At 43.9% G+C, this 21,937-nt stretch overlaps 2 protein-coding genes across 6 annotated transcripts; both read left to right on the top strand.

The window, feature by feature from the left end:
* Nucleotides 1–424: 424 nt before the first annotated feature.
* EEF1AKMT3 (EEF1A lysine methyltransferase 3) lies at nucleotides 425–6,997 on the top strand (the record flags this gene model as incomplete). Its single annotated transcript, XM_080659848.1, has 3 exons — nucleotides 425–601; nucleotides 707–818; nucleotides 6,606–6,997. The coding sequence occupies 3 exons, from the start codon at nucleotides 425–427 to the stop codon at nucleotides 6,995–6,997; spliced, it is 681 nt and encodes a 226-aa protein (XP_080515974.1).
* A 2,577-nt stretch (nucleotides 6,998–9,574) lies between these two features.
* Nucleotides 9,575–21,463, top strand: TSFM (Ts translation elongation factor, mitochondrial). 5 transcript variants are annotated; one of them, XM_080659845.1, is made up of 6 exons: nucleotides 9,575–9,690; nucleotides 9,952–10,116; nucleotides 10,731–10,859; nucleotides 11,608–11,730; nucleotides 18,440–18,527; nucleotides 20,859–21,463. In XM_080659845.1, exons 1-6 carry the CDS (start codon nucleotides 9,634–9,636, stop codon nucleotides 21,263–21,265), a joined length of 969 nt encoding a protein of 322 aa, XP_080515971.1. In that variant the 5' UTR covers nucleotides 9,575–9,633; the 3' UTR covers nucleotides 21,266–21,463. The 5 variants fall into 5 exon arrangements, with proteins under 5 accessions (XP_080515971.1, XP_080515973.1, XP_080515970.1 ...); XM_080659844.1 differs by having other exon boundaries at nucleotides 9,610–9,732; XM_080659843.1 differs by having other exon boundaries at nucleotides 9,610–9,741.
* The last annotated feature ends 474 nt before the right edge of the window (nucleotides 21,464–21,937 follow it).

Raw genomic sequence — 21,937 nt, 5'->3', positions numbered from 1 at the left:
GTAACCGGGCTGGGGAGTCAGGACCCGCACCCAGCCTCTTTCCTTAGCCTGCGTCGGCCTGCTCTGGGTTACTACCCTGGTTGCAGGAAACCGTGCACCCCGCAGGTAAAAGGGGTCTGGCCACCCCACTTCTACTGTAGAATTAATTCTCGCGCCGCTCCCCTCTCTCCGGGCCTCGGACCAGACTGCCGGGTCTGACCGGCGTGGTCTGGAGTGAGTCCCGTCGGGTGCGGGCTGGGGACCCGAGTGGGAGGGTAGCTTCTAATTCCACGTCCAGGAAGTCAAACTGCAGGAAGGAGGGCAAACTCAGGAGGCGGGGCTCGGTGCCACGGGGCAGCCGACGCGGCCCGAGGTCCTCCAACCCACCCCGCTACGGATCGGGGATCCCAGGGCTCGCGGCGGTATCCCCAACTCTCTGGACCTGATGGCGGACCTCCGTCCAGATCCTGCATCCGAGCCCGAATCGGTGTTCCCGCGGGAGGTCGGGCTCTTCGCCGACTTTTACTCGGAGAAGAGCCGGTTCTCTTTCTGTGGGCACGTGCTGAGCATCACGCAGAACTTCGGGTCCCGCCTCGGGGTGGCAGCGCGCGTGTGGGATGCGGTGAGGAGTGGGCGGCTTTGGGCGCGGGCCCGCGGGAGGTCCGGACCCAGACTCGTCCTTTGCCATATGGAGCTATCCCCACGACAGTCTTTTTTTCTCTTATAGGCTCTGAGCCTGTGCAACTATTTCGAAAATCAAAATGTGGATTTCCAAGACAAGAAGGTGATCGAACTGGGTGCGGGGACCGGCATCGTGGGGATCTTGGCAGCGCTGCAGGGTGCGTGAGCTTTGTGGTCCCGAGAGAGGAGGGCGGGGGGGAGGAGGGGAATGTGGAGAGATGGTCTCTTCCTGGATCCTCGGGAGAGGGGAATGGTTTGGGACCAGCCAGCCCCGCGCCCCCCCCCCCCCCCCCCACTTTAATACCTGTTTTGTGTGGAAGGCAGCGTTCATTGACTGTCCGAGCGCCCAAGATGGTTGATTTGGGGGCAGGATATAAAAGCCCCGCAGGCCTTAATAGAAGGGATTTTTCTACCTTTTTCCTTTTTGTGATTTCATGGACAAGACTGTCGCTTAAAAACTCCTTTGGTTAATAGGATCTTAAATGATCTTCTGGCAGGATGCATATTTGGGGATACCTTGTAGGGGAAGTAACCTGTTGGTATTAAACCTCATGAGTACTTTATGAGGGGTTTAAAGAGTTTTTTTTGTTTGTTTGTTTGTTTTTAGGTTTTTAAAGTTTTGATTGCTTGGGAGAAAGCTTAAGAATTTCTGAGGGTTAGGGTGTGTTTTGTGGGAAGTGGGGTTGGAATTAGGTACCACAGACTTGGAAAAGGAAAAGGTAAGGAAAACTTTGCTTCACTCTTGTCAAGAACCAGAAACTGCAAAGGAGACAGTCCCTTAATTTATAATATGATAGGCAAAAGCTTACACCAAAAACACTCATTTAAAAACATTTATGATGTCATCTCCCTAAAAATGCCAATTAACATTGAGGGAAGTCTTCCAAGAGGCAGGCACTCATTCTTCTATTCATTCAACCAGCATGTATTTGGAGTTTTCTATGTGCCAAGAGTCATGCTAGGTATTGGAATACAAGTAAGACAGATGTCCTCTCCCTGAGGAGCTCATGGTCTAGTTGGGAGGACAGGGAAGAAGTTACAGTACAAGAACTCTGGTGAGGTATGCACAGAGCCAGCGGACATACCTTGTCATGTCTCCCTGGTATCCAAAAAGAATCTGTTAGACGGGAAAGAGGTGAGCAGAGTGAACACAGCAGGCTCAGAAAGAGCGGAAGGAGTGTCAACAGTAGTTTTCCACGAAGGATGGGTGAATGAGAGATGGGAAGTTATGCTAACAATGGAGAAAGGCATGTGACATGGTTGGGGACACCTACTTTCACTTGCTCCTAGGCTGGTTTCTCCTCCTTTGACCCTTATTCAGCTGCCAAGTCAGAAATCTGACTGTCATCTTGTCCCTTACTCCATACCCTCAATCAGCCATTCCTATGGGTCATATGTCCTTAATGCTTACCCCGTTGTCCACTCTTCTACCATCTTTGGCTCAAACTACTGCCATTTCTTCCTTAGATTTTCATTAGAGGTTTTAGATGGGGAAGTTTGGCATGCCCAAACTTGATCTTATGACCTTCCCCCACCAAACCTGTTTCTTCCTCAGACTTCTCCATCTCCGTGAATCAAACCACCATCTGCCCAGTGGAAAACCTAGACAGCACCTTTGACACATCACTTTTTCTTACCCCCATATTCATTATTCAAGTCCTATTGATTTTATCTCCTAAAAATCTTTTAAATCTTTTTATTTATTGGGGTGACATTGGTTAATAGGATCTTAAATGTCATGCTTCCCATTGACACTGATAGCTCCCCAGTCCATGCCACCACCATTACTTGCCTAGACTACCACAGTTAGTCAAACTGGTCTTCCTGTTTCAACTCCTTGCTGCTGCCTATGGTATACCTCTGGGTACTCCACCCAACAGAGTGACCTTTTCAGAATGTAACTGTTATTACTCCCCCCCCCCACATCTGCCCCCCCCCCCCATCTTTCAATAGCTTCTTGTTGCTTTCAGGATAGGTCCAATATGTTGAAGTAGCCTCCAAGGTCCTACTTCCCTCTCAAGCCTCTTTCTGTGCCTCTCCCTCCCCTTCCCTAAGCCTTGTGCTGCCTATTACCCTTCTGTCAGTTCCTCAAGTCTATCTTTTTTCTTTTTAAAATTGATTTTATTCTTTTTTAAAAAACATTTTTGCCTGATTTTCAGAGAAAGAGGAAGGGAGAGGGCTTTTACTAGTAAAAATTGAGAGAAAGAAAGAGAGATGAAGGGATAGAGAAACACTGATTTGTTGTTCCACTTAGCATCCAAGGGAAGGCCTCCTTGACACTGCCACCCAGGCTAGCTTAGGTTGATTTTTATTTTATTTATTTATTTAGTTATTTTTAATCTTTATTGTTGAAAGTATTACATATGTCCCCTTTTTCCCCCATTGACCTTTCCCACCCCCCCTTATTTTTATTTTTTTAAAAAATATTTTTATTGATTTCAGAGAGGAAGGGAGTGGGAGAGAGAGATAGAAACAACAATGATGAGAGAGAATCATTGATCATCTGCCTTGTGCATGTCCCCCACTGAGGATCGAGCATGTGCCCTGACCAGGAATCGAGCCATGACCTCCTGGTTCATAGGTCAATGCTCAACCACTGAGCAATACAGGCTGGGCCATTGGTTGATTAAATTTTTTTTTATTTATTAATTTGAGAGAGAGAGAAACATCGACTTGTTGTTCCACCCATTTATCCATTCACTGGTTGATTCTTGTATGTGCTGTGATCAGGGATGGAACCTGCAACCTTGGCATATCAGGATGATGCTCTAACCAACTGAGCGACCAGGCCAGGGCCTCAAGTCTATCTTGATGTTTCCTTCCTTGGATCCTTCACACAGGCTATGCTCTGTGCCTTTAAATCCTTGTGCCAGCTGGTTCATGCATACACATCCTTTAGTACTCAGCACAAACAGCCTTCCAAGGGAAGGCCTCCTTGACACTGCCAGCCAGGCTAGCTTAGGCTCTCCTACTGTATACACAAATGTGCTGGCGGGTTTCATGTTAAATTTGTTACTAACCTCAGGTGCATCCTTAAGTGCTACCCAGCTAGCCTATTGCACTTCCCTCGTCCTAAACATCTGATTCTTACCTTCTTGTCAAACCTCCAAATGCTTCCTCTCCTATCTTCACTCTCAGCTAATGACTTTGTTTCCTATCTCTTCTGGTTGCTTCTATTTTCTCATAGAAAAAGTCCACATGATCTACTCACCTCACTGCATCTGGGTCTGTATGTGCTACCTTCTCTCCTGTTGTGTGTGTACCATGAATGAATGTTACACTCTCCACTTGTCAGGAGACACCAAACCTTCTCATCTATTCCAAGATATTGTTCTAGTAAACACTTCTCCATCCTCATCTCTCAAGAATTATCAGATTTTCCTTCTCTGGTTCATTCTGTGTGTGTGTGTATAATATACAAAATATATTGTAATTTCTCCTATTTCAGAAAAACGCTAGATTCTACATATCCCTCCAGGTACTACCCCATTTCTCTCCTATAACAAAATTCCTCAAGACTTAATATTCCCTGTCTGTAGTTCCCCTCTTCCTATTATTTCCTCAGTCCATTTTGAAACACCCCCTCCATGCCCCATCCATTCCAGCTGCTCTAGTCAAGCTGTGAGCTTCATTCCCAACTCCATGCAGTTAAACACAGGATTCATTTATGAGCCCACCTTTCTTAACTTTGCAGCATTTTACTCTTCTTCCTCCTTGAAGCACTTCCTTTGGTTTCCAGGGCACCACTCTTCTAGTTTCTCCCCACCTCACTGGTATTCTTTTCCATTCTCTTTTGTTGGTTCCTTTTCAACTGATAATTTGAGTGTCCCGGGGCTCAGGAGAAGTGCTGTGAGCCATTCCCTGTTCTGTCTGCACTCACTCCCTAGCAATCCTATCATGTCATGGCTTTAAATACCCTTTCTATGCTGATGACTCTCTGGCCCATTTCTACCTTCAGACTTGTTTGTGTAACCTCCTCTCCTGGGATATCGTGTGCTTGTCTGATGGACATCTTAAATTTAATGTGTCGTCCAGAAACAGACTCATGATCTTCCTGCCCAGTCCTGCTCCTGCAATCTTCCTTATCTAAGTGAATGGCAATTTGGTCTTCTAGTTGGTCAGGCTAAACATCTTAGTGCCAGGCTCAATTCCTTTCTCTCTCTCTCTCTCTCTCTCTCTCTCTCTCTCTCTCTCTCTCTCTCTCTCTCTCTCTCATTTCTTATCTAATCTGTCAGCAAATTCTGTTGACTACCTTTAAAATGTATTCAGGATCCGACCACTTATTAGACATTGCTACTGCCCTGGTTCAAACCATGATCACCATTGCTTCTGACCTTGCCCCTCTGCCGTCATTTCTCACCCCAGCAGCCAGAGTAATCCTTTAAAAACATAACTCAGTGTATTTCCTTCTTCCATTTAAAATTATCCAGTAGCATCCTATCTCAGCCAGAGTGAAAGCTAAATTTCTTAGTCTCCTGAAAAGGCCCTGTTTAGATTCCAGCCCCCACTTTTATCTCCCTCACTTACTCTGCTCCAGCCACTGGCCTTCCTGCTGCTCCTCAGGCCTGCCTGGCACCTCCTGCCTCAAGGTCTTTGCACTCTGTGGTCCCTCATTTGGTACATTTTAGCCTGAGAGATCCATGTGGTTTGCTCCATCACTTCCATCTTTCTTTGCCCAAATGCATCTCTTCAGTAAGACTGTCCCTAACCATCCCATTTAAAATTACATTCCCTGCCTGTCCCTCAAGCAGTTCTGATTCTCCTTCCCTGCTTGATGCGTCCTTCACCAGAGCACTTATTACCATCTCATGTGCAGTGTATTTTATATTTTGTTTGTTGTCTATTTCTTGCCACTAGACTGTAAGCTCCATGAGCAGTGGGATTCTCGATTGGTTTACTGCTGTGTTCTCAGCACCTGGCATATAGGCACATAATAAATATAAATGAATGAATGAATTCTTAATACTTGCTGTTTCTATAATGGTCATCATGGTTATGATTAAAGAGTTTTGCAGTACTTAGTGTGTCTCTACCTCTAGGAAGACTGAGGTTTTGTCTTGCTCACCAGAACTTAGATGCTTAATACATATATTTATTGCATGAATGAAGCTTTCTGAGATGCTAGTTTGATTATCTGCACCCCCTACTTCTGTATTTAAAACCTATTGCACTGCCCTAGCTGGTTTGGCTCAGTGGATAGAGCGTCGGCCTGCAGACTGAAGGGTCCTGAGTTCGATTCTGGTCAAGGGCACATGCCCGGATTGCGGGCTAGATCTTCAGTAGTGGGCATGCAGGAGGCAGCCGATCAGTGATTCTCTCTCATCGTTGATGTTTATATCTCTCTCCATCTCTCTCCCTCTCTGAAATTAATAAAAATATATTTTTTTTAAAAAACCTATTGCCCTTAGGATCAAGCCTGAATCTCCTTAGCATGTCATCATTTTTCTCTTTACTCTCATGTCTTGACACTTTTCTCCTCCCTTCCACATTATCTAAGATCCAGCCTTCCTTGAATACTCCATGCTCTCTCACCACCAGGCCTTTGTACTCTCAGTTCTCTGCTTGGAAAGCTCCACCTGACTTGTCCTTTAAGGCTCACTGAGGGCACGTCTTCTGGGAAGCTTTCCAGACCTCCGAGTCAGTAGGGGGTGGGTGCATAGCCCATTTCCAGCTTAGTGCTGCCCAGGCGTCTGCTGACATACGATTGTTGTGTTTTGAGCAGAGAGGTTGAAGATTAGCTCAGAGAGAATGTTGATGTTGTAGAATGTAGAGTAATGAGAATGGCGGTGGGTAAGGTGGAGGTTAGTGCAACTAAAGCCAAAGGATGGACTTCGGCTGTCAACACATTGTCCTCCAGGCTCTGAGGCCTCTGGACCTTCTGGGCAGGAGCCGAGACCCCTTTGTTGGTCCCTCTGACTTTCATTTCTCTTCCCTCTCTCTCCCAGGGGGGGATGTTACCATCACTGACCTGCCCCTGGCCCTAGAACAGATCCAGGGCAACGTCCAGGCCAACGTGCCAGCTGGAGCCCGGGCCCAGGTCCGCGCTTTGTCCTGGGGGATTGACCAGCATGTCTTCCCTGGCGACTATGACCTGGTGCTGGGGGCTGATATTGTGTATCTGGAGTCCACCTTCCCACTGCTGCTGGGGACACTCCAACACCTGTGCGGGCCCCATGGTACCATCTATCTGGCCTCCAAGATGAGAGAGGAGCATGGGACAGAGAGCTTCTTTCAGTACCTCCTGCCCCAGCATTTCCAACTGGAGCTGGCCCAGCGGGATGAGGATGAGAATGTCAACATCTATAGGGCCAGGCACAGGGAACGAAGACCTGTTTGATGTCATCATTCTGCTTCTCTGAACCCCTTGTCCTAATGAAGGAACTGCCATATCTCCAAAGCCAGAAACATAAGGACCAAAAAGGATGGATTTCCCTTGCCTCTCTCTTTCCTCCTTCCCTCTTAGTTTCCCCAGATACTCTTGGGCAGGTATAGGGAGTTGCCTGCTGGCTAAAAATCCTAGAGCCCTAGCAGCGCTGGATTAGAGCACATAGGAAGTTCCTAGCTCTTGTTCTTAGTAAAGGATGATGATGGGAGGGTATTCAGGGTTTTTAGGGGAAGGGGAGGTAAATAAGATGTGAGAACAGTGGTTGCAGAGACTCTCACTGATCACATCCAGTCCTGCTATTGTCTTTTTATACAGAATATGTGTATTTGGCCAGATTCTACTGGAATTTTCTTTTAAAGGGAAATAAACATGAGCATTAAAGATCTCTTCTACATCCAAAGAACTCAGGCTTTTGTTGGGGTTCTGGGAAGTAAGAAGCCTCAGATCACCCACTCCTTGCTTCTAGAGATAGTCTGGTGGGACCATGGCTCTCACTGGGTCAGGTCCTCCAGGCCTGAAGTTGGGGATAGGCAGCAGAGCTGTCCTTTGGCCTGTACCTTCTTCATTCTTTTTGGAGTCGGAGTCCTGATCACGAAGTACTTGGTTCTTCTCTATTTTTCTTTAGGTGTCTAAGCCCTGTCAGTCCTTCCTTCCTAATGTGTTTTGCCTTCATCTCTTTTCTCTTCCCACTGTGGTAACTCTAGTTGGGGCTATCCTTACTCCTGGGGCCACATATCACTTCCTCTGGCTCCTGGCCTCCAACTTTTCCAAAATCATCCCTGATTTGCTTCTGCTGCTGCCTACAGAAGCAAGAATAAGCTCCTCTGCTTGGTACTCAGTCTATCCTGTGTAATCCTAAATCACCCTCTTCTTCATTTCCTGCTGGTTTCCAAATGTATTGCAACCTCGGGCCAAAAGTCTATTCTTTGTTCCCTAAATCCACACGAAGCTTTCCTGACTTCTTTCTTCATTCTCTTTGATGATTCCTTCCCTGGAAGGGCTAGTTCTAGCTGTCAAAATCTTCACTACTATTAGCCTCTATCCCAGCCGTGGGCAAACTACGGCCCGCAGGCCGGATCCGGCCCGCGGAGCCGAAAGAGCAGAGGGTTCTCTTGCTCTCCCCTCCGCTCCTTCACCAGCAGCAGTGTTAACATGGCAACGTCAGGAAACACGGCCACAGCTCCTTCTTCTGAGTGGGCGGATTTATATCCGCCCATTCAGTAGAAGGAACAACCTCTCAATCTTCCAGAGGCTCCTTGTAATGCCAGCGGACGCGTCCCCCGACATCACCCTGGGAATGCGTAGACAACTTATCGTGGTGATGTAGGGAGACACGCCCCTGGAGAGCACAGTATCAGAGCATTAGCTAAAAAGGAGACCAACAACACTGTTTCCACTGAAGTTGATGTTTTAAAGACCAAAAACCTTTCAACCCAGTCTACATTGCCATCTACATCTACGTCCCGGGCATAATTTGGAAGTTGCACTAAAGAAAATGTTTAATTTACTGTTTACACATTTTGTTCTTTTCTATTTGTTTTAGTTTTAAATTATTTTATTATATTTAAGTTTAATTTGAAAGGCTTTTGTACCTTTCCTTTGTTAGGCAATTTTATTTTGCCTTTGCCATCTTCAATATAAGGTATGTTATTGTGCTATGATTCCTCCATTTTTTGAAGTTTCAAATTATAATAATTAGTGTTTACATTCTTCTTGTTAAAATGTTTGAAATGAATAAAACTATTGAAATAAAATAAAAAAAGACCGTACCCTTTTATGTAATGATGTTTACTTTGAATTTATATTAGTTCACACAAACACTCCATCCATGCTTTTGTTCCGGCCCTCCGGTCCAGTTTAAGAACCCATTGTGGCCCTCGAGTCAAAAAGTTTGCCCACCCCTGCTCTATCCTGAAAAAAAAAAAAAAAAAAAAAAAGCTTTTTGGAGCCCTCTGTTTGGATGTGATTTCTTTCTCCTTTGACACCCTTTAACTGTTCATCTTATGAGACTTACCTTGTCCTGTGTGGTCATGTGTCTGCTCCCTATTTTCTCACCATAAGATAGATTACTTGGGAGGGTAGGGCTGTAGTTTATTATCTCTAATTCCCTGAAGCCTAGCATAGTTCCTGGCACATTTTAGTTATTTAGTGTTCAGTAAGTATTTTGCTCATTCAACAAATACTTATTGAGTTTGTTGAAGGGACCATGCCCCTACCTTTTCCCAGGTGACCGCTGGCAAATTTCTGAACCCACCCACCTACCTCACAATTTTGTCTTGATTCATAAATGGATAATGAATATGAAAGAGCATTGGAAATAAAGAAACAAAGTGTTACCACATGTCTTGTATTGTTATTTTGTGACGACTTTGTCTCATGGTTTCCTATTTCACTTGGTGGTAGCAATTCCGTTCTGAAATGTCATCTCAATAAGCCCAGAGCGGGAGGCAAGTGTGCGCCCTCCGGCCAGCAGGTGGCGGCATCCCCGTTCGGCACATCCCGGCGGAGAGGTTTGGCCCTGCCGCCACGCCGTAGGCCCGTGGCCTCATCCGTGTGCCGACCCGCAGCGGCGTGCGGCGGCCGGAGAGATGTCGCTGCTGCGGTCACTGCGTCTCTGTCTGGTCGCGCGGACCGGGAGCTGCCCGGTGAGGGGTCTTGGCCCCCGCACCGACCTGCTTTCCTTGCAGGTCTCCCGGGTACCCTACCTCCGACCCCCTTTCAGTCTTCACACCATCCTTTCCTCCATCTCCTTGCCTCTTCGCGGTCCAGCTTCCGCGCGCTGCCTTCCCCCATCCCCGGGCCCCAGTCCCTCTTCAGGTCACCTCGCTGCGGACATGCTTTCGGTCCCCGGAACACCTCTCTGAGTTCTGCTTCTGCTTCTCATCCCTTTTTCTTGCCTCCTCCAGGCAGGGCCCCTTCAGTCGCTTCAGCCATGGCACACCTTTCACGCGGGGCACTGGCTGTCCTCGGCCTCCAGCAAGGAGCTCCTCGTGAAGTTGCGGCGAAAAACGGGCTATTCTTTTGTGAACTGCAAGAAAGCTCTGGAGACTTGTGGCGGGGATCTCAAACAGGTGTGCGGGGGGCGGGGCAGGGGACAGGGAGGGGCACTGGGGCGGATCTCAGTCTCTTAGGGAGGTCGCGCTGGGGAGCGTGGAAGTCGGACTTCTGTCCAGTGACTCCTAACGCCGACCTCTAGGTAGGATTCTGACTTAAGTGACAGCCTCAGCCGTTGACTCCGTCCTATTAGGAAGCAATTGATTCAGGATCCCAGGTTTAACAAACCTCACATCTTGCAAAACGGCAATGCTGTTTCCTGCTGCTTAGAGCTGAAAGGGCTTGTGTGAGCTTTGGAGTCAGACGGACCAGGATTAAAATCCTGGTGCCCTCACGCTACCCCTGTGACCTTGGACATCTCAATCTTTCAGAGTTGCATTGTTGTTGTATATATAGTGAAAATACTACTATCCTCCCCATAGGGGCGTGGTGAGGATTAAGTTTATCCAACGCACCAGGCACAGTGCTGGTGTTTGGCATGTAGCCATAGGGCTGCCATAGATTACGTCAGTTTCTCTTATGGGATTGAAAGGAAGCAGGAAGAGTCAGGGGACCTGGACATAGTTTAGAGCCCCGTTCAGTTCTAAATTCTGTGACTTTGTCATCTGCTCTTTTCCTTTCCAATTTATAGGCGGAGAGCTGGCTTCATGAGAAGGCCCAGAAGGAGGGCTGGAGCAAAGCTGCCAAGCTCCATGGGAGGAAGACTAAAGAAGGTCTGATTGGGCTGCTGCAGGAAGGAAACTCCACTGTGTTAGTTGAGGTGAGATGTCCAGAATTCCAAATACCAGGAACAGCTGCCCCTTCAGTGTACAGCTTTGTGGTAGACTGTTGGCATTCTGAAAGAATAGGTGTTTGAGAGCCGTAAAGGGTAGTTGAATGAAACCCATGAGACCATAGTTATTAGCTGTATATTCATTTAAGTATAGAAATTCGCAGGTGTGTTGATGAGAAAAGATCTAGCAGTCTAGAATATTACTCCTAAATGTCAGTCTGGTGTAGCCTTATACCTTGTCACTGATTGTTTCCTGGAACAGTTTGATTTAAAGCTAGGAATTATATTAATTAGTTGATGGATAGAGAGTAGCTGTTTTAGAATTTGGGGGCCACAATTAGTAAGAATCAGATTTTGATTAGAGTGGGATTAGAGTTTAGAGTGAGAGAAGGAGATAAATAAGCTGATAACAAAACTGGTTTGTAGTTGGGGGAGGCTGGAGAATCAGTTGATTAAGGCATGCAGTCACAGGCGAGTGAGTGTTTTGGGGACATTGTGGACCATCTTCTGAATGTTCAAGTCATTGCTAACTAAGGGATGCTGCAGGAATCACTTATTCAGCTTTTGGCCTCAGCTAGGAGAGGAACTGCAGATTTAAAGTTCTGGGATCATTTATTTCTGCTTTGTTGAGTCTACAACTTGTTCTGTCAATACCTTGGTTTACTCTCCAACCTTAAGGCACTTTTGAAAACTATCAGTAAATAGCTTATACAGCAACATCAATTTGTTCCTACAGGTAAACTGTGAGACAGATTTTGTTGCAAGAAATCTAAAATTTCAACAATTGGTCCAGCAAGTAGCCCTTGGAACCATGTTGCATTGTCAGAGCCTAAAGGACCAACTTTCCACTTACAGTAAAGTGAGTTTTGGGGTCTCAAATGTGTTGTCTCCAACATGCAGATTTGTTCCACTCTGCCTCCCCTCTTTATCTTTTTTTTTTTTTTTTTTTTTAAATATATTTTATTGATTTTTTACAGAGCGGAAGGGAGAGGAGGGATAGAGAGTTAGGAACATCGATCAGCTGCCTCCTGCACGCCCCCCACTGGGGACGTGCCTGCAACCAAGGTACATGCCCTTGACCGGAATCGAACCCGGGACCCTTGAGTCCGCAAGCCGACGCTCTATCCACTGAGCCAAACCGGTTTTGGCTGCCTCCCCTCTTTAGAGTCTTTGTTGTTTACCTGCCTCCCCTCTTTAGAGTCTTTGTTGTTTACCTGCCTCCCCTCTTTTTTAAATATATATATATATTTTTTATTGATATTTTACAGAGAGAAAGGGAGAGGGATATAGTGTTAGAAACATCGATGAGAGAGAAACATCGATCAGCTGCTTCCCGCACACCTCCCACCGGGGATGTGCCCGCAACCAAGGCACATGACCCCGACCGGAATCGAACCTGGGACCCCTCAGTTCGCAGGCCGACGCTCTATCCACTGAGCCAAACGGGTTTCGGCTTGCCTCCCCTCTTTAGAGTCTTTGTTGTTTACCTTTTCAGACAGTCTCATGTCTCCCTTCTTGTCTCTGCTTAAATGTTATCTCTTTGGAGAGGTGTACCCTTCCTCCTATGGCTCTGTCCACTTAACTTATTTCATTAACATTTTTTTGTTATAGTGCTTATGTATTACATTTTTATTTACTTGTATGTGTCTGTCTTTCCCAAGCTTCGTGAGGCAGGGGATTTGTCTTTTCACTACTATGTCTCTGGTGAAAGAGAAGTGGGCTCAGCACTTTGTTGAGGCTCAGTAAATCTGTATTAAATGAATGAATGAATGCCGGTGGGGTGGAGTCAGTCAAGTCAGGTATTCAGAAATCTGACCTGAGGAAAGGATTCTTAAATAAAGATATTGGAGCTCTGGCCTATGTGGCTCGATGGGTTGGACGTCGTCCCACGCACCAAGACGTTGGTTACAGGCTCAATTCCTGGTCAGGGCACATGCCTGAGTTTCTTGGCTCGATTCCTGGTAGGGGACATGCAGGAGGCAGCAGATAGATGTTCCACTCTCACACCAATGTTTCTGTAAATACTTCCTCTTTTCCTTTCCCTTCCTCTCTCTCTAAAAACCAATTAAAAAAAAAGATATTGGAGAAGGCATAATTTAGAAGAATAAGGTTATTTTTGTTCATAGAAGGATCAAGGAAGGAATGATATATTTGCTTTTGATTCAAGCTTATTTGCCTTTGATTCAAGGCAAAAATAAACCGGCTGCTTGCACAATTTTTTAAAAATTTAGTACTACCATTTTTCTCTTCCTATTTATCCTTTTCTTGAGATCTCATGGTAAATGCTGATTGTTACTGGCATTAAATAGTCACATTATATGGACAATTGCATTGAAATTATTGTTTAGAATTGTATTGAGTAGATGAATCACTTGAACTATAAATTCTAATCTTGACTTGGCTATTGATTCTATTTGTAACCCTGAGCCAATCACTTACTTTACTGTGTTTCTGTTTCATTAACCGTAATAAGAGACTTTGGTTCCTTTAGCTTGATTTCCTTTTATTATTATCGACGCAATTTTTAGTTATCATCTGTTCCGTTTCCTTTCTTTATCTTTCATTACATTTACTTTTTCTTTTTAAAATATATTTTTATTGATTTCAGAGAGAAAGGGAGAGGGAGAGAGAGAGAGATAGAAACATCAATCGTGAGAGAGAATTGATTGGTTGCCTCCTGCATGTCCCACACTGGGAATCGAGCCCCCAACCTGGGCATGTGCTCTGACTGAGAATTGAACTGTGACCTCCTGGTTCATGGGTCAACACTCAACCACGGAGCCACACCAGTTAGACTACATTGACATTTTTGAAGAGTACAGGACAGTTTTGTAGAATGTCCTTCAATCTGGGTTTGATGTTTCTTATTTAAACTCACAATATGGATTTTTGTAAGAATAGAAAATAAATCATCCTGTATTTTCACATCAGGAGGTACATAATAACTGTTGGCCCCATTATTGATGCTAATTTTGATCTCTTGGTTAAGATAGTTTCTGCTATATTTCTCCACTGTGAAGTTACCATGTTCCTCTTTGTAATTAACAACTTATCTCTGGGAGATTCCTTGAGACTGTATAAACATCCAGCTTCCAAAAAACCTTTGCTTAGCCTGTGGTTGAGCCTTGACCTCTGAACCAGGAAATCATGGTTCGATTTCTGATTGGGGCACATGCCCGGATTTCGGGCTCAATCTCCAGTGTGGGGAGTGCAGGAGGTAGCCAATCAATGATTCCCTGTCATCATTGATGTTTCTGTCTCCCTTCCCTTCTCCCTCCATCTCTGAAATAAATAAAAATGTATTTAAAACAACAACACACAAAAAAAACTTTTGCCTAATAGTTTTAGCATCCATTGATGATTCTTGGTAGATCAGTTATTACTATGATAATTGCATGAGGGTAATTTTTTTAACTTTTATAATTTGTTTTATATATATTTTGTTAGTTGGCATTCTACTGTAAGAAACTTCTCCCTTTGTTTAGTGCAACATTGATTCATCGATTCTTTATACAGCAAGCTACAATTCATTGTATAATTATTTATTTATATATTTATTTTTGTGGATTACATGCCTGCTAACACATTTCAGATCTCTGAGTGGTTCTATAGTAAGGAAATCTGTTTAATCCAGCATTTCCCAAGCATCTTTGATCATAGCAATTATTAACATCCAATCAAATATGAAAATCTATAATTAGAAAAATATTGTCCTGCTGTTATGGTTCCATCCCTTTGCTAGAAATTTGCTTAGTGTTACTTACCTCTCACTAAAAAGAAAAAAAGAAAAAGGCAACAGAAAATGTTCCTGCTTTGTTTAGACTTCAGAAAAGTTTGAATAGCACTATAAATATGCTTGGAGGTAAAAATGTTTGAAAGGTTAAAAATATTCTCAAAAGAATTTGGGTGTCTCAGCATTTGATAGCTGAGTGGGGAGTTCGAAATGTAAATCAAGAGGATTTTTAAAGCATTATTTATTTTGATGCTCAAATTATTCCTGGATTTGGCCAGTGCAAGGCAAACCTGTGCAGGCTGGCTCCATTGTCCTTTGATATATCCTCATTATTTTATGAGTGTTTCTTTACTTTTTTGGCATACAAGATATTCTGGACTTACCTGTGTCATACTTTCCCTGCTCCAAACATGGAATTATTTACTTCTCTAAGGAATCCTGATCCCTTTTAAGTGGGGGAATGGTTTTGAGAAACCAAGATCTAGGTATATTTATTGCTACTGAGATGTCATTGCTGCTCTGTTCTTTTAGCAGACAGGACGTGTGTGTGTGTGTGTGTACAGATTAGAACTTATAGTTCAATTCTAGTCCTGCACCACAGGGTTCTTCCTTTTCTTCCCCCATTCTGTCATTTTATCTTCCCTCTCTCATAGTGAGTACATTGGCTCCTAACAACTTTAATATGTTTACTTATTTACTCCATGTTACAATACACACCAAGTTGTTCCAGAGTTACTATACCTGACCACTGCAAATAACAAACTTGCTAAGGATTTCAAGATTTCTTTGATGTTCTTTTGTCTTTACATTGAAGTTATGTGGTCAAAGAACTGTATTGAAAGTTACTTGGATTATTGACATACACACACACACCCGTGAGGTTATATTGTTCATTTGAAATACAGTTAGAGTCTTATGTTTCCTTTTAGTCAATTTTCATTTTGACTCTAAAACCTTGTTAATTTAATTTTTGAATGTGTAACACATTAACAAGGTTCTGAAAGTTATGATACACACACACACACACCCACACCCCCCTTACTCCCTCTTGTCTCCTTTCTACCCCATTTCCTACCCACTCCTATAGATAACTAACTTTATTGGTTTGTGGTTATCCTTTATGTCTTTTCACAAAAATAAGCATATTTATACAAATACCTCTTAACACACCCTGGCTGGTTTGTCTCAGTGGATAGATTGTTGGACTGTGAACTAAGGGTCCCGGGTTTGATTCTGGTCAAGGGCACATGCCCGGGTTGCAGGCTCAATCCCCAGTAAGGGTGCGTACAGGAAGCAGCCAATCGATGATCCTCTCATCACTGATGTTTCTATCTCTCTCTCCTCCCTTCCTCTCTGAAATCAATAAAAATATGTATTTAAAAAAAGAATTTAAAAAACGACAACAACAAATACCTTTTATACAACTGGTAGTATAATTTGTATATACTCTTTAAATTTATTTTTTTCATGTAATATAGCTAGAAATACTCCATAACAGCTCATGGAGCTCTCCTTTTTTTCTTTTTTCAGTTGCATAGTATACCATTGTATGGCTGAGCTGTGGTTGATTCAACCAGCCTTCTCTTAGGTTTAGGCATTTAGGCTGTTTCCAGTATTTTATGATTAGACATAATTGCTCACTGAATATGTACACTCATATTGTTGGAAGTGTATTGCCAGGGTAAATTACTAGAAATAGGATTGTAGTTTTTTTTTTTTTTTTTTTTAATATATTTTATTGATATTTTACAGAGAGGAAAGGAGAGGGATAGAGAGTTAGAAACATCGATGAGAGAGAAACATCGATCAGCTGCCTCCTGTACACCTCCCACTGGGGATGTGCCCGCAACCAAGGTACGTGCCCTTGACCGGAATCGAACCTGGGACCCTTCAGTCCGCAGGCTGACGCCCTATCCACTGAGCCAAACCGGTTTTGGTTCAATCATAACATTTTAAAGCTTAAAAGGTTTGTGAGTCCTAGCCAGTTCAGCTCAGTGGATAGAGCACCGGCCCATGGACTGAAGAGTGGAGGCTCCATCAGGTCAAGGGTACAGACCTCAGTTGCAGGCTCAATCCCTAGCCCCAGTAGGGGTGCATGAAGGAAGCAACCAATCAATGTGTCCCTCTCACATCGATGTTTCTCTCTCTCTCTATCTCTCCCCCTCCCTTTCTCTCTCTCTAAAAAAAAAAAAATCAATGGAATATCCTTGGGTGAGGATTAACAAAATAAAAAGGTTTGCAGATGCCGAAACCGGTTTGGCTCAGTGGATAGAGCGTCGGCCTGTGGACTGAAGGGTCCCGGGTTCGATTCCGGTCAAGGGCATGTACCTTGGTTACGGGCACATCCCCAGTGGGGGGTGTGCAGGAGGCAGCTGATCGATGTTTCTCTCTCATCGGTGTTTCTAGCTCTCTATCCCTCTTCCTTCCTCTCTGTAAAATATCAATAAAATATATTTAAAAAAAAAAAAAAAAAAAGAAACATCGATGAGAGAGAAACATCGATCAGCTGCCTCTTGCACACCCCCTACTGGGGATGTGCCTGCAACCAAGTTACGTGCCCTTGACCGGAATCGAACCCGGGACCCTTCAGTCCACAGGCTGACGCTCTATCCACTGAGCCAAACTGGTTTTGGCTCTGCAAACTTTTTTTTTTTTTTTTAATATATTTTATTGATTTTTTACAGAGAGGAAGGGAGAGGGATAGAGAGCTAGAAACACCGATGAGAGAGAAACATCGATCAGCTGCCTCCTGCACACCCCCCACTGGGGATGTGCCCGTAACCAAGGTACATGCCCTTGACCGGAATCGAACCCGGGACCCTTCAGTCCACAGGCCGACGCTCTATCCACTGAGCCAAACCGGTTTCGGCATCTGCAAACCTTTTTATTTTGTTAATCCTCACCCAAGGATATTCCATTGATTTTTTTTTTTTAGAGAGAGAGAAAGGGAGGGGGAGAGATAGAGAGAGAGAGAAACATCGATGTGAGAGGGACACATTGATTGGTTGCTTCCTGCATGCACCCCTACTGGGGCTAGGGATTGAGCCTGCAACTGAGGTCTGTACCCTTGACCTGATGGAGCCTCCACTCTTCAGTCCATGGGCCGGTGCTCTATCCACTGAGCTGAACTGGCTAGGACTCACAAACCTTTTAAGCTTTAAAATGTTATGATTGAGCCAAAACCGGTTTGGCTCAGTGGATAGGGCGTCAGCCTGCGGACTGAAAGGTCCCAGGTTTGATTCCGGTCAAGGGCATGTACCTTGTTGCGGGCACATCCCTGGTGGGGGGTGTGCAGGAGGCAGCTGATCGATGTTTCTCTCTCTCTCATCGATGTTTCTAACTCTCTGTCCCTCTCCCTTCCTCTCTGTAAAAAATCAATAAAATATATTTTAAAAAAAATGTTATGATTGATATGAAAATTTATTCCTGATATCTAGGAAACTACATTTTAAGAAGTTAGGCCAGCTTGGCCGGTGTGGCTCAGTTGGTTGAGCTTTGTCCCATGCACCAAAAGGTTTGCGGCTAGATCCCTGGTGGGGGCTGTACAGGAGGCAGCCAGTCGATGTTCTGCTCTCACATTGATGTTTCTCTCTCTCTAAAAAAATACCTTTTTTAAAAAAGAAAAAGGGCCAGTGGAATTGGGGTAGTGGAGTGATAGAATAAAATATTTATAAAAATGGAACTGTTGTCAATTTTTAACATCCTTGGCTTAATGAAAATATCTATATTTAGTTGTCATATCATTTTCTGAGAAATAAGCTATATTTGCCTAGTTTTTGGTAATTTGAGTAGTACAAAACTGATTCATGTTTGTTTTGTGTGTGTGTGCACTTAGGGCTTCTTGAATTCCTCTGAGCTCTCTGAACTTCCCTTTGGGCCTGAGAGGAAAGGCTCTCTCAAGGATCAGCTGGCCTTAGCAATTGGTGAGTATTTGTAAGGATTCTGGAAACTAGAAATTAAGAACTCGATCTCTTGGTGTCTTTGGTATTCCTCCAAATCTGGATGAAGAATTACAAGCTCATGTGCCTCAAAGGGTCAGATAATATGAATGTGCTCAGTGGATTGTGTGTTAGATACTAGGGAGCAATAGGGCTGAAAAGCTCACACTCTGCTGAAAAGAACCATTACCAATCGCTAGCCAGGTGTTAACCTGGGGGAAATGGGGTTCCAGTTTCATCAGAATTTTAAAGCTTTAAAAGAACTTAAATTTGAATACAAAAATCTCAGTTTTTATCTGTTTGCAATTAATAAAATTATTTTAACACTTGGATGCATCACTGTGCTGACCAAACAAAGCATGTTTTTAGGCAGAGATGGCCTTGTGACATCTGTTGACTACTCTGGGGAAATAATACATCAAAGGTCATTTAATCTTTATAAAGGGACCCAGGAAAATTTAGGGCCATCATTTTTAGGAATTTGGTTTCTCTTTTAAAAACATTGGATCCTGAACTTGTGAAGGTAGTCTCTCAGAGCCCACGGCTATAGGAACCGGATCTGGATCATTGTGGTGGGACTGGTGGGGATTTTACTTTTTTCCTAAGTGTCCTTGATGGCAGGAGGGAAGTAAGGCTGGAGTTTGAGCTTGCTGGGAATTTATTGCTCATCTTACATTTCCAGTCAAGGCATCAGTTTCTATCAGGTCGTCTTGAAGTATGTATGTTTCAGTGAGTCATAGTTGAGAAACCAGGCAGACAGCCATTTATGGAGCTAATTAAGAAATTCTGGAAGAACTAGGTTTTTCAGCCTCTTGTTAATTTCTGGGAATTAACTATTGAGTAGATAATTTGAGCTGTGTAAGATTCTTTCTGGTTTCTGGATACTCCCTTTTGTGACTTTTAGATATAACATGGCTAATTCAGGGATATTTATCCAGACCCCTTTGTTTATTCTTTTACCCGTCCCAACCTTTTGGCTTATTTGGACTTCTCTTAGAGGGTAAAACATCCTAAGAAAAAGGGGAAAACTGAAATCCATTTTTGGTTCTCATAAGGGCCACTTAAAATGTGATTTTTAAGAAATTTTGTTTTGATGAGAGGAAGTTGAAACTATGAGATGACACAGGGTTTTGGATTTTCTGGGGCTTTTCCCTGATACAATGGATAATCCGGAGTTGTCTGTGTCAGTTATGATGGCATTTGGGAGAAATGGTAATATGGTGGGAAACAAACACTTAATTGCTTTGGAGTCAGATCTGAGTTTTAATTCCAGTCTGCCTTGTATTAGCTATGTGACCTTGTGCTGGTAGGTTACTTACTAGTAAGTTGTATAAGCCTATGTTTAAAACAGTAGCCAGCATTTGAGTGCTCACTATGTAATAAGTGCTTTTATATGTATTATTTATTTCTCCCAATAATCCTGCTTTCAGGTTATTTTAAGTGGTATCTCCATTTTATACATGAAGCAACTAAGGCTTGATAAATTAGTAAATGGAGTTATATCATTAAGTTACTTTCCTAAGGTCCTATACCTGGTAAGAGGCAGAACTGAGACCTGAGTCCAGGATCTGTGTGACACCATAGCTTATTTATTTTTTTTTTTAATATATTTTATTGATTTTTTACAGAGAGGAAGGGAGAGGGATAGAGAGTTAGAAACATCGATGAGAGAGAAACATCGATCAGCTGCCTCCTGCACACCCCCTACTGGGGATGTGCCCGCAACCAAGGTACATGCCCTTGACCGGAATCGAACCTGGGACCTTTCAGTCCGCAGGCCGACGCTCTACCACTGAGCCAAACCGGTTTCGGCCCATAGCTTATTTTTTAAGTTTTTATTTTTATTTGTAAATACTGGAGGATATTTTTTCCATTGAATTTTAGAGAGAGAGGGAGGGAGGGAGGGGGGAGAAGTGAGAGAAACATCGATGTGAAAGAGACACATCGATTGGTTGCCTCCTGCACGCACCCCAACTGGAGCTGGGAGTCAAACCTGCAATCCAGGTGTCTTCTTAACCGTAATCAAACCTGAGATTCTTCAGTTTGTGGGCTGATGCTCTAACCATTGAGCAACCTGCCAGGGTATAGCCTATGTTTTTAAATTTAGCCTGCCTGGCACATAGTTGGCGCTCCATAAAGGTACCTCCCTGTACACACCTTTTCCTCTTTAAACTGAAAATGGTAGCTCCATCTTACAGCATATCCACAGTATAAATGCCAAAGACTGTCTCCCAAATTGGCCACCTCTTTGTGTATTTGGTACTACGACAGGCATCATATTCTGGAAGCGTGTTTTTTGTTTTTGCTTTTTTATAGGGAAACTGGGAGAAAACATGACTCTTAAACGAGCTGCATGGGTGAAGGTGCCAAATGGGTTCTATGTTGGCTCTTATGTCCATGGAACAATGCACAGTCCCTCACTCCACAACCTGGTGCTGGGGAAGTACGGGGCCCTGGTCATCTGCGAGATATCTGAGTGGAAAGCAAACCTTGAAGAACTTGGCCGCCGCCTTGGGCAGCATGTGGTAGGCATGGCCCCTCTCTCTGTTGGCTCCCTGGACGATGAGCCTGGGGGAGAGACAGAAACCAAGATGCTGTCCCAGCCATACTTGCTGGATCCCTCTATCACATTGGGACAGTATGTGCAGCCCCAGGGAGTGTCTGTGGTAGACTTTGTGCGGTTTGAATGTGGAGAAGAGGGAGAGGCAGCAGAGGCTGAATAGGTTCCAGAGACTTTAGGCCCAGGAGGAAACGTTTGTTCTTAGTTCTGGGCTTTATTACAAAAAGCAGTTATTTCCTAAGCCTCATCAAACCCAGGATTTGTTTTTCATTTGAGTTTATAATGAAATTATACATCATGAATAAAGTTATTAAATAAAATTGTTACATAATAAAGAGTAGAATCTTTTCCTTTTTTGCGTAATGCTGGTTTCAGCTTTTGTGTGTCTTAGTAAACAAGTGGGCCTTATTGAAGTGACTGACAGTCTCTGGGAAAAGAGGCATCCACATGCTCCCTTCTTCATAGATTTATTATGGTGTCACTAAAACTTCTAACTCATTCTATCTTACTTCTTCTGTGACATGGAAGTCTCTTGTGATGCTTTGGACTGTGCCTCCATCCTGGAACTTCCCAGTTACATTACTCCTGCCACATGGGTTCTTTTGGAATTGTTGACTCAAACCTAGAGTTGTCTGGAAAATATGGCTCATTTATTGATGTCTGTAGTGTGCTTTGAAGGCTCTCTGCGGTGGTATTTACACTGGTTCTGGCCTCATTACTGAAATTAATAACACATGACCCTAGTTTTCTGTTAGATAATGGGGTTTCCTGGACAGCCGAAAGGCAGATTTTGGCATTCTTGTGCCAAAAACAGGAATTACAGTGGTCCGGTGAT

This window comes from Plecotus auritus (assembly GCF_963455305.1).
Source record: "Plecotus auritus genome assembly, chromosome: 3".
NCBI classification, from domain to species: Eukaryota; Metazoa; Chordata; class Mammalia; order Chiroptera; family Vespertilionidae; genus Plecotus; species Plecotus auritus.
The sequence above is the reverse complement of the archived record's forward strand: the minus strand, read 5'-3'. Positions and strand labels throughout refer to the sequence as shown.

Bases quoted from the DNA above. Each gene is read 5' to 3' on its own strand.
- TSFM (XM_080659843.1), top strand. From the start codon at position 9,634: ATGTCGCTGCTGCGGTCACTGCGTCTCTGTCTGGTCGCGCGGACCGGG. The intron at 9,742-9,951 runs GTACCCTACCTC...TGCCTCCTCCAG, and splicing joins TTTCCTTGCAGGTCTCCCGG to GCAGGGCCCCTTCAGTCGCT. The intron at 10,860-11,607 runs GTGAGATGTCCA...TTGTTCCTACAG, and splicing joins ACTCCACTGTGTTAGTTGAG to GTAAACTGTGAGACAGATTT.